The sequence below is a fragment of the Pseudochaenichthys georgianus genome, chromosome 12 (genome assembly GCF_902827115.2).
Source record: "Pseudochaenichthys georgianus chromosome 12, fPseGeo1.2, whole genome shotgun sequence".
In the NCBI taxonomy this organism is placed as follows: domain Eukaryota; kingdom Metazoa; phylum Chordata; class Actinopteri; order Perciformes; family Channichthyidae; genus Pseudochaenichthys; species Pseudochaenichthys georgianus.
Window position 1 is genome coordinate 15,503,422 of NC_047514.1, and position 13,022 is coordinate 15,516,443.

At 38.6% G+C, this 13,022-nt stretch overlaps 1 protein-coding gene across 1 annotated transcript in view; it reads left to right on the forward strand.

The window, feature by feature from the left end:
- Positions 1-13,022, forward strand: part of LOC117455880 (astrotactin-2-like) — a 337,211-nt gene that overhangs the window by 226,133 nt on the left and 98,056 nt on the right. Inside the window, exons 12-13 of the mRNA XM_034095512.1 lie at positions 9,640-9,806; positions 11,344-11,532. Of these exons, the coding sequence (XP_033951403.1) occupies positions 9,640-9,806; positions 11,344-11,532 (356 nt within the window). The remainder of the gene's footprint in view (positions 1-9,639; positions 9,807-11,343; positions 11,533-13,022) is intronic.

Genomic DNA, 13,022 nt, shown 5'->3' on the forward strand with positions numbered 1-13,022 from the left:
TGAACCTGTGGTCAATGTACCGTGTTATCCGCTGTGTTTGTGAGAGAAAGGGGTATTGCTGATGCTCTCTGAACTCTCCTGGGGCTGCTTGGTGAATTTCAAAACATTGTAAATATGGCTTTTCTTGGTAGTTTGTCCATTTTAAAGTGTAACTTTGACAGCGGCAGCATACTGTGGTTTCTCTTCTTTAAAGAAATACTGGAATGTTTGTCTTCATGGCATATTATTGTATCTGGCTACAGTGTTTGTCTTCCTAATGGACATACTCAGAGGCTGAGCAGATGGTAGGATATTAGTGGCGTATCTTTCATCAGTTGATGTGCCTTTTGGGACATCTCTGTTTAAGTTGTTTCAGATGCTGGGTTGGCAAAGATGTATTTTTTTTACTTCCACCATCATCTGAAGGTTTAAATTTGGCCCGTCAAACTCCATTAGTTTATAGCAGTTTAGAGAAGACATACTGTTTTCTTCAATCTCATTTTAAGGCGCTTTTATAGTGTCCCAGTATGTGAGACATTATTACAATGTGTGGCACTCTCCAAAAGTCAGGAATTAAATGATGAGTTGTCAGTGTGGAGCCAGATTTCCGCTTGGTTGCCTCCAGTTTGCATAAAGAGTCAGCAGGGAGGAAGGAATGGCAACTCCACCCAAATAAAAGTTTTGTGCAAACCTTCACGCACTATAAACCCTCTACCTACCCCACCCTGTATCTCCCCACAGTCCTGTTTTCCTGACTCCCCTTCGCACCGCTGCACCGCACTGCTCAGTTTTCCTCATTACCATTAAAATTCAACGCTTTATGGTTTAAAGCTAATTGTAATAATTCTCTCCTCCTCCCACCCTGACTCTGTTGGTTACATACTGGATCAAGTGTGTCATTTAGTGTTCCACTGAGATGCACATAACGCTGCTGCAGCCAAGGGTGGGGGTAAGGATCTGTGTATAATGGAAAACATTTCAATAAGAGGCCTTAATAGGGAGGTATAAATAAATATTTGCAGCATTATAGTTAAACTAAAGCTCAGCAAATATGTGAAATAAGATAATGTAAACAGTCACTATTATCAAAGATGGCATGGGTGAAAATACAGTTTTATCAACATCAGTGAACAACTGAAGCCTTTGCTTAAAGGAGACCTATCATGCAAAATGCACTTTTGTACGTCTTTTATACATGAATATGTGTCCCTGGTGTGTCAGGGAACTCACCAAGTGTCAGAAAACACAACCCTCTCTCTTTTCCTCCATACCCAAATCTCTAAAAACGGGGCTGCAACGGATCTGATACAGACTGATACAGATTTGAAATTGTTCTGACGTCAGAAACGGGGCGCTCCACCTATATGGGCAACTCTCCACCTATCAGGGGAATGAGAGGTTGCCGTGGCATGGTAACATGACGCTCGTGCCTCGTCCCCCTCCTTGGCAGGGGGGCGTGCTCAGCTGCAGCTCATTTGCCACAGAATCAGCCCTTGCAAAAACAGGGCTGGAATAGAGCAAATAGAGCGAAATGAGGCATGGCTAAAATGCATGATCTGTTTGGTATTTTGAAAAAAAAACGTCACAGACATGTTTTATATAGGTATGGCCCTACAATATATTATTCAAATATAGCATGATAGGTCCACTTTAAAGGTTCTCAATTTGATATTAAGAGCAGAAACAGATATTTGCTATGTTAACAGTATATGGGTGTAATATCTACCTGAAAGTTTGTCATGTTTCTTCTGTGTGAGTCGTAATCCACTCTTCTCCATGCTTAGTATACGTAGCTGTTCCTTCCTTTATGCATGTGAGTGCATGTGAGTCCTGCCAGCTAATGGCCATCGCTCTTCACTGTGCTAAAAGGCATTTACAGCCAATATCGCCATACTCACCAAGGCTGGTTTCATGAATGTAACGGCCACCCTGCAGTCCCCCCTTGACAGGTTAACGCTCCTAGCACCTATTTGCAAACCCAGGCTTAAGAGGGAAAATTCAATCACACTGGCTTTATTCACAGGTAACATGTTAGATACCCAACACGATTAGTATTTCAATTTCCTCTAGCTTTTAATAATTCAGGAGGCATTTTTGACATGAAATACAGATAAGATCTGTTTTTCTTTGTGGCAAGATTGAAATATCAAGAGGAGCAGAAAATAGTTATTGCTCTCCTGTTGCAGTAAATGCTTGTATATTGCTACCATTGTTGTAATAACCTTCAGTGAAATCTCCAAGGCGGTGCATTTGTATTTCTCCCCCTTCCTCTTTATCTCTGTATCTCTTCTGCCAGAAGCTAATTTAGTGAAATCTATATATCGCCACTTATAGATGTTGAGAATTAAATTATTCATTTAAAGCCTCCTCTTTTAATCAATAGGTTACCGTTTTGTCTTTGACAACACTTAAACTACTGGTTGTGTACTCTTCATTTGCTTTCCTGGAAAAAACCAACATAAGCCAGCATTAACAGACTGATGTCTAATGTCACTGTTGTCTTCATCAACAAAGAAAGCAAATAAGAGCGGCTCTTAAATGAGTCTGATGGAGTTGCCATAAAGCTATCCTTCACTCTCATAGTCATCTGTTGTGTTGACACCACTAAAGAGAGGTGGAAGAGCAATAGAGACAACATGGCCTTTAAATACAGTCGGTCCCCATAGTGAGGAATGGACTCAACCTGATTAACTGAGCACAAAAATGCCGATGTTCTCTTTGCATACGTGTGAATATCCGCTCTCAAGATGAAATCATCCTGTTAGAAAGTTAAGTGTAAAAATAGAACAAGTCAGATTGTTTTTATGTATAACCAGCCTGTATGCCTGCATAATGTAAACCATTCACACACAAAGAAATAAGCGGATCAAATCCAAAAAAGACCAGCTAAATCTATTTTAAATAGCAAAGTCTATTTCTTGCCTTCATTCCGAAAAGCTGACAGATAAGTGTGCGTCGTCCTCACTGAAGATTAAGTATGAATTCACATGAAGAACAGCTGGGATGAGACTTCTTCTCACCAGGGTACTGCAATGCACCCTTACACGTTTCTGTTGCTCTTGCAGCAATACAACTGTTGTTCTTAATTGAACCCATGTGATCAGCAGTGCTGCAGGGCATGCATATCTGCCACCTCTAAACTAGATGATGCTGTCAAATATTCTTTTAGAGTATTTGATTTCCCCCCACATGCGTCATTGTGATTCAGAGCTCCTCGTTTAGATTTTGTTATGTATGTGTATTGTATTTCTAAAATATGTATGGAACATCTTCATATGTTTTTACCTATTATCCATATTGTCATCCCTTAAATAGTATCTCTATTGATTGTGGTTTACAGCATTTGAATGTCCTGTTTTATCCAAAAGGCTGCATTGGGCAGTACAGTCCTTGATCACTGTCACACTTCCTTCACTATCTCTTCTCTCTTTCAAATGTGTTCTGGCCACTAAGTATGAACATCTGGCATCTTAATGTTGACAAGATCATTAAGAGACAGAGTCCTCAATAGATTATGCTCATTTCCTGATTAAGGCTGATGATAGTAATAGTAATTAGGACAATGAATAGCATTCATTCAGAATGTGTGAACTTTCATTTATGTGATATATGTGCAGTATTCAATGTGCAAGAAGATGTATGTGCAGTCATAGTTCATGCATACTTACTTTATTTCATTTTTCTTCAATGTCTTCAATCCCATATACAGAAGTTAAATACCACCGCTCCGCTACTTAATGGTGTCATAACAATCTCATTTATATTTTGCCCCCCAGAGATGTCATACACATTCAACCCTTAATGGTATATGTAAAGCAGACACACAGGTGTAAAAGAGAGAGAAGATAAAATGTAAACATCTAAACCATCACATGTATCCTTATACTTGAATATATTGTATTTATTTTGCAAATGTGTACATAAATACACACACAGCCAAACTTGTCTCTAATGCCTCTTCTTTTAAACATATTCAATAATGAGTCATTACTATACTGCCAGAATATAATTAAATTTGAATGTATTCTCAAGTAATTATAGTAATAATTTATAAGTCAATAAAGTTGTTTCCGTGTTGTCCAAAAGTGTCTAAAGGATCTCTCTGCCTTTGCATCAGTATCCAAGGTCTGACTGAAAGAATGTATCTGGAATTCAAATACTCCACCAGCAGATAGAGCAAGTAGCTAGCGGCCAGCGCTAATGGCTATCCTTAAGTTCTTTTCATTCAACCGTTGAGTGATGCATGACAATTCTGAATTACAGGCAGCTATTCCCACTGCTCCCTGCTCAGTGTGATGAATGGCTCCAATTCCGTTCTGGTGAGGAAGTTAGCATCACTTTCATGCAATACAATCAATGGATCTGAGACGAGAGAGCTTTTCCATTAAATGTTTAACACATGGGATTTTATCAATTTTACACATGTGAACAATGTACAATACAACGTTTATAGCACGTATGTTGGTTGTGTTGTATTGTTTAAAATGCGTGTTCTACTGCCTAGAAAGAGCTGATGTAACCTAGTTTCAGGATTCATTTGTAGCCTTTGTGTGAAAACCATCAGCCATCATTCAATCTCATTAGATAGCGATCTGGAAATGATAGCATAATGTAGCAGTTCTGAGAGAGATAATTATCATCATTAAAGGAAAAAATAGTCATTACTTTTAGTCACTACTGGTGGTGGATTGCATATCACCGTGTGGATCATCAAATAGCTTTTGGGCAATAGCTTTTGATAACATTAACCACGCCAATGACCTGTCACCCCTCATTTGACTAAGCTTACAACTGAATCAGGATATATCCAATAACTGCTTTTGTAATTTTTAGTCTATAAAATAGAGAGAAAAATATGGTTGGAAAAATAAATATAAGCCTATACTGTACGTTCAGGCCTGACACGAGTGTAAGTGAAGGTCTTCCAAATGTCAAAATGCATAATCCTCAGCTCACCTGTTATCTCTCCAGTTTGTCCCCTGTCTGCAAGCTTGAGATTTTTTGCAAAGGCCTTGATAACTGGAGAGCAGCTGCTGCTCTGAGGGCATTCATGATTCAAGACTTTGCAGGTTTCACATTTAGCAATGTTAGGCTTTCCAGTTTGATATGTTGTTGCTCATGAGATTTTACAAAAAAAACAATGGGAAAAACAATGGGGAATCATTCTCTACACGTTCTAAGCACCCAGAAACAGATGTTATCAAGCCTAGAGCTCTTCCTACACTGTATCAGGCAGAAAAGTGTTTTCCCAGTGTTTAAAACACAACAACAAATGTTTCCCCACTTAACTCCTGCAGCTTTAAAAGTGTTAAGTGAAACAGCTAGCTGTTTATTAGAACTGACATCCAGGCTGACATCCCTATTTCTCTTGTCCTGGCCTCAGTAATAACATTCATGTTTTTCTAATATATTTCACATCGGAAAGCTCTTGCCCAATCCTCTTTTGTATCTCATTTGCCTCCTCTCATTTCTGACTTAATTTCCCTGTACTGCATTACATAACTGTTATTAAAACCCACCATATGAGCCTTTAATTGCTTTTGTGACCCATGGTTTCTTACCTGGGAAATCTTGTTTATTACTGGTCTCAGGAGCATTTATGATCTGTCAGTTAGTTATAATGTATGAACATTATTTGAATTGTGTCCAGTCTGGACTGTCACAACAATGCTGGAGGGTAGGAAGACATACTCGCCACATCTTATTAAATGTTTTCTGGCACAGTGGGGGTAAAAGAGGTTAACATTAGGGTGAGTGGAGGTCCAACTATACATGTATTTCAGTGGTGTTTATGACATGTGACAACAATAGGTTTAAACTGTTAATCACTGACCTTAAGTTACATCATAAAAGCTTGAGGCTATGGTGACATATACTGCATATATTGACAATCTGTAAATGTAAAGCCTACAACAGATTGGGTGTCTTATTTAGGGTTTGTGTACACTATAAATCTATACCACTGTGGGAGATAAAAGTGAGATGTCCAATACCTCTGCCCAGAAGGCTTAAATGTTCACATACAGAGATGTTACTGAACTATCAATGACATACACCCCCTCCCTATAATGTCCCCCCTTACCTGTTGACCCTTATACACTGAAGAGCTGCAAAAGCTACCTCAGGGTATAAGACTCTATTTACAGCGTGTCAGTCAGTCTCAAAACCTATTTGTGTGTTTCCTGACAGAATAGCAGAACAGCTCAGAACATTTCAAATACAGCACACTTGTTAACCTTGGGCAATGGCAGGCCAACTTTATTTTTTTGCAAATAGCTGAAATACACAAACACCTATCATGTTTGTGTCATCATGCCTCACACACCCACAATCAATCCCACGCAGAAAACACATAACACGCAAACTCGCAGATGAGTCACAGCGGCCGTCAGTGAAAGTGGTGAACACTGTTCTGCAAACTGCCATGTAATTTAAGAGTCTCTTACATTTTGAATCCAGAACACCATCACATAAACACATCCCAAAACAGAAATTACAGCAGCACTTGCCGCTCTGAGAAAAGTGATGTGTTGGTTATTAGAAATGCCACATGTTCAGCATATGGCTGTCTGAAGGTGTAAATTGATTGCTGGATTCCAGTGCCAGAAAACCCATCAAATATTCAAATATGAGCGATTTTTCAAAAATGAACTGTTGATAGTTTCAATCACTCTGTTTTCCGAAATCTAATGTCTCCCTCATTAGGATGCAATATAAAACATGACAGACACAGTGTTGGCACGTTACCAATCTGTGAATCCATGCTATTTCAAGGCGAGAAATCTACTTTAAAAACGCCTGGATGTGGAATATTGCTTCTCTGCACCGTTGTTCTTTTAAGACACTAATACACCATCAACACCTCTTCCAAATATAACTGTTTCACATTCGAGCCTCAAGTGCGATGAACTGGCAAAATCAGAAATAACAAATAATAATAATAATATATTTTATTTATAAGCGCACTTTTCATTTGCGTAAACAAAACTCAAAGTGCTACAAAATTAAAAATTAAAAAGGGTGAAACAAAACAACAATAAAAAAAAACAAAAAAAAAAACAATTAAAACAACATAATAAAAGCTGTGACATTCATGCCCGCATGGCATAATGTGGGGGATTTAAAAATCTAGTTAAAGGCTATTCTAAAAAGATGCGTTTTTAGGCCTTTTTTGAAAGCCTCCACAGTCTGTGGTGTCCTCAGCTGGCTTGGGAGGGCATTCCACAATCTCGGAGAAGCGGAGCAGAAGGCTCGGTCTCCCATGGTCTTCAGTTTTGTCCTTGGTGGGATGAGGAGGTTTGCCTTTACTGAACGTAGGTTCCTCGTGGAGGTTTGTGGGGTGAGCAGTTCCTTGATGTAGGAGGGAGCATTTCCATATATGCACTGATGAGTGAAGAGGGTGATTTTGTAGTCAATCCTGAGTGAGACCGGGAGCCAGTGCAGTGATAACACATTAGAGCAATGTTTTGAGAGACAATGAAACAGAATATCTCATCAGTGTAATAATGTGAACAACCGCTGTTCTCGGTGTGGGAATTCTGATGAAGCTTTGTAGTGAATATTTCGCTAACAGTCTGAAGATGTCTCATGCATTAAGAGAAGAGCTTACAGATTATTCTGTGTCTTTAGAGCAGTGGTTCTCAAATGGGGGTACACGGACCCCTAGGGGTACGTTGGAGTACTGCAGGGGGTACGTGAGATTTATTTGATGTTAATGAAAACAAATTGATAAATATACCAATTTTAGGAAAAGTAAGGAAGTTTGAGCAGTGTGGGTTTTATATTCATAGACTAGAGTTACACTATTTCAAAACTCAAAGTGGAATAACTGCAGTTGCCTCCCTGTCAGAATGACAAAGATCCTCAGTCAAGCACAAGCCCGTGTTTCTCACTACATTGTAAGTACAACTTATTAAAAAGATCAGTTCAATGCAACTAATGTCGTCTTAGTGTTATTGCATGATGTTAAAATTGGTTTGCCATGAATTTAGTGATGGATTGTAAACATTTGAAATGTAGCATGTAAGTGTTTCTCAGTTACAAGGTTGTTGTTTTAATAAATCAGACACCGATGGTGCAGCGCTGTACTGTACCTCTTTATATAGGCTTTTTTCCCCTAACAAATCGTTTTGCGCTGATCAGGGGGTACTTGGCTGAATTTTTTTTCAGGGGGTACATTATTGAAAAGAGTTTGAGAATCACTGCTTTAGAGAACCTTTGACAGTAGTACTTAAAAGGCCTATAAAGTACCTATAATATGACACTGTCACGAACATACCATATCATCTTTAAATTAGTATGGTGAAGCGTTGAGTGAAAGAATCGCTCTTTTCAATATCAATCAAATATAATTTATCAAATCTGTACGGGTTGAGTCTGCTGTCTCTACCACAACAGTTCATGTTTAATTCTTTAAGATATTAATCATATGCTAACACCTTAAGAGGATATTAAATAAATATTACCATAACAGCTTTTTGCAAGCCTATGTAACAAAAGCTGTGTCAGCAGAAAAGTTTGTCAAGTATAACCCCCTTGTTTTGTTTGGGCAACAATCTCTTTTTTTTTAACATCCGATATGGATAATCCTGAACAGTATGCTATTAAGTCTACAAGTTATTAATTCCAAGCAAAATTATAATTTTAATAGAGTTCAGCTTTGTTATAGAATGATTCTGCTGTTTTTGCATTCATTCTTAATTAGTATTTATTATGCCGGTTTAAGTATAATTAACAAGAAGGAAAAAAAACTCAAAAGTAGTGCTGCACGATCAATTAGCCAGCATAAACTTAGGATATATAAACTTTGGACATACTGTTTCCCTTCAGATTTCTCTCCAGAATGCGTATGCTCAGGTACATGTGATGTGTTATGTGTGGAGTTGCTGGGTGTCAATGCCAAGCTGAAAATCATTCAAACTGAATGATGAAGTACAGCTGAAAACAAAACAGTAATTAAATGTGATATCAGTAAATATATGCCTGATCTTCATTGATACTCTCATTTGAGGTTCTCTGTATGCAATTGACATATGTCTGTTCCTCAAAGCCCATGTGTATAATATATAACTATTATCCTTCTATAACACATTTCAAGTGAATTGATACTCTCTCCATTGTAAAAGGGACAAATCCCCACACACTGATTTCCTTTTCATTGCTTACCCACCATGTTGGCCTGGGGAAGGTGTCGACAAATCATGTCTCCTCTGATAAACATGGCGTTCCCCTGCCACTATTTTCCACCTGTCAGTGTGGAGTCTCACCAGGAGAGACAAACACACGTGGAGTTTGTGTCTGACATGAAATAAGCAAACAAAGACCTCAAGTAGTGAGACAAGCTGTAAGGACAATTCCAAGCTGCCAGTTTCCAGCTGTTCTTATCTTTAATCACATAAAGACCTCAACGTTTGCTGTATCATTAAATAAGATAATTGCCATCTTTCATAAATGTGTCTATGAATTTCTCAATATCCCACTCTCCATTTCTCATCTCTCCCATCTTTAAACCCTTGGCCTCATCCTGATTAAAATGCACATGCTGACCTCCGTGCCTTACTCTCTTCTTCTCTCTCCCTAATTTATGCCTTCCTTCTCACCCTCTCGCCACATCTCCCTCCCACCACCTCTCCTTCTTTGCCTGTCTCTCTTTTCCTGCAGTGTCCTGAGGGGCTGAGGCCAATGAAGGATGGCTCAGGTTGCTATGACTACTCTAGGGGCATTGACTGCACGGATGGCTTCAATGGAGGCTGTGAACAGCTGTGTCGCCAGCAGCTCATGCCCCTTGAAGATGACCCTAGCTCAAGCAACATGCTCATGTTTTGCGGGTGAGAATAACTAACAGCGGAAAAACAAAATGAAAGGTTTCTGCCGGCTCATGGAATCGTATTTGTGAGTGATATTTCAATCAGACTCTTCCTCAGGCAAATAACCACACGAAGGAAATGAGATATGCAAATGGGAGTGTTTAATCAGCAAATACAAATGTGATGAAAGACATTTGCCCAAGATGTTATATAAACATTGTTTTTTATATAATAACTTATCCTATTAATGTTTTACAATGTCAATTAGTCAACCCTGTAGTATTACCTGGTTAACTGATGGCTTTTAGGCTTAAAAGTAAAAAAGACGTCTGAAAAATAATAATAATAATAATAATAATAATACACTTTATTTGCATAGCACCTTTCATGCACAAAGCAGCCTAAAGTGCTTTACAGAAAACATAACAACAATATTAAAATAATGTAAAAATGAATACAGAATAAGATAAAACATCTACAGTGATAATATGTTTTAAATAAAACAATTTAAAAAAGAAAATGTAAAATAAAATACAGTAAAACATGGACAATGATACTAGTGACAATTGAAAGTTAACCCAAATTAAAAGCCATATTAAAAATATATGTTTTTAATTAGCTTTTAAACGTTTCAAGGGAGTTTGCTGTTCTCAGATCCATTTTTCCAAGATGAAAAATGGAGTGCTGAATCATTCTTATCTTTTGCACATCATTCAGCCAAACAGTTAAAACGCCCTCTTCCTCACCCGACACATGTTCCACTGTGATGATACACTGTATGAGGGCTAGGAAAAGCTTTTTTGCACAACTTCTCTAGGACTAAATTGGTTCACGTGGGATAGTAATCCCTAGGGATCTGCCATTTGAAAACAATTATACCGTGGCAATGATGGCCCAGGAAGCTGATCAACAGCGGTGTCACACTGTGGCATCCCCCCAGTTTGTGTTTTTTCCTAATGTGTGGCAAGAAATCATTTCTCACACCATTATCGCAACACTACCTTCTACCAGTAATACGCCAAGAAGGATGGATCAAGCTGTGTGTGCCATGCTTGTCAGTGGGATTTCACGGCAGAAATGTTGTTAGCACCACTGCAGCACATTTTCTATTTCATTACTTCTGTCACTTATGAGGGGATTTATACTTCTAATAGTAAAACTGTAGTGTAGGAAAATCCAAGAGGAGTTTTGAGATACTGATAACCATGCAGATCTAATAATATTGATCATGCCAGGTCACAACTCACTTAATTTGTACGCCATGTGGGCCCAGTACAGTAATGATTGAAGTATGAAGAAAAATGAAGAATGTCTTTTTTTCTCACTCCACAATGTGAAATGGCATTTATAGTTGTTCTTTAACTTAAGGCTAAGTTACACAAAGGGTGAACAAGCCTGCAACAAAATACAATTTGCAGCAATGTACATTTCCCTTAATGCCATCAGCACATTTGATTTGCACGCACTTTAAAGTAAGGGCACCTTTGGAGATGGATTTTTTATTTGTACATTCATCGCATATTATACAAGATATAGACAGCTTTTCCCTCCTCCTCAGGTGTGTTCAGGAGTACAAACTGTCAGGGGAGGGGCGCTCCTGCCTCCTGCTGTCAGACAACTGTGATGGACCAAAGTGCCCCCGGCAGGATGTCCACTTCAATGACACCCTGTTTGGTGAGATCCTGCATGGATACAACAACAAAACCCAGCAAGTCAACTTGGGACAGATATTCCAAATGACCTTCAGGTAACTAGTACACAGTACACACATGTTCACCGACACTAATGCATGCCCATGTTCAGAATGAAGTAATAGATAGTTCTGTTGTTGGCTGATAAAGTGTATATTGTTATAAGCTTTACTTAAATCTGATTCAGACTCTTGTCTAAATCCTTTTTTGTTTGGCTTTGTCTGCTTTTGCCTTATTGTCTCAACTAAAAAAAGCCATATTTTCTTATTTCCACTAGTGTAGATTACACTGACGATCCTCCGCTGAGACTTGTTGTTTCACATCTTTACTGTTTACATCTTCCTATGTCTCTGAAGACATGATGGTCGTCTTTTATCAGTTTTGCGTTTCAGGAGAGATAGAAAGGCTTGAGGGCTCAGCGGAGCCGCTCTTAGAATCCGTAGTCAGGGTTTGCCGTTGGGGTGCCGCATCTGTGTTTGCACAGATGTGTGTGTACATACTGCATGTTTGTAAGAGAGAGAGAGTGAGAAGGGGATGACAGAGAGAGGATTGAGACTTATCCCATTGCAGCTCTCCCTAAACTGTCAGTGCTCTGAAAACCTGGCTCACTCTGATAAGTCACGTGCTGTTTGTGGTGAAATGCTCCTCTCTCACAGAGAAATGATGAGGATCTATGCACAAATACAGGCAAACACACATGGATAACTTTCTCTGTGTATTTTATTAGCACACACACACACACACACACACACACACACACACACACACACACACACACACACACTATATATATATATCTCTCGTACACAGCTTCTCAAGAGCCCATGAAATGCCTTGTATTAGTTCTGCCCTATGGGTCACGATAGCTCTGCTTGGCTAAACACTGCGTGATTGTGTGTCTGCTGTTGGTCTTCAAGGTCCTCTGTGTTGTTATTGTTTTTGATTCAGGATTTCTAAAGCAAAAGTGGTTCACTGTAAACAACTTACATTGAAAAATAGAACACGTCATAGAGACAAGTTTTCCGTTAACTTATCATTAGTAAATGGTGAGTGCACAAAGTAGTACATATACAATAATGAAGTCACCACAACTATTTTGGTATAAAGGTGGTTGTAGCGAAGGGGAACCTGCCAAGAGGAGAGTAAGAGATCCTATGCTGCAGCCTGTGGTTTATTGTTGTTTTTTCCAATGTTATCAACCCAAGCTTTAGTTGTTCCTTTTAGAAATGTGTTTTACTGATGATAAAACCTTTTGAGATCCATGTATTTTAGAATTGTACTATAATTCGGAAACAGTCATTTCACATAATTCCTCAAAGTTCCATTCGCTGTGTAATTTGCAGAAAAGAAAGCATGAACAAATGCCTTCCTTTCAACTTATTGTTAATATGAAGGTCTGCCATGTGAAGTCTTAAGACTTGTACACATTCTGCATTTTGCTTTTAAGATACATTTGAGATGCCCTATTGATTTCTTTGTAGATGGATAATAAACACTGATCATTCTCAGAGAATAAAATATCTGCATGAGACACATAGACTTGCTT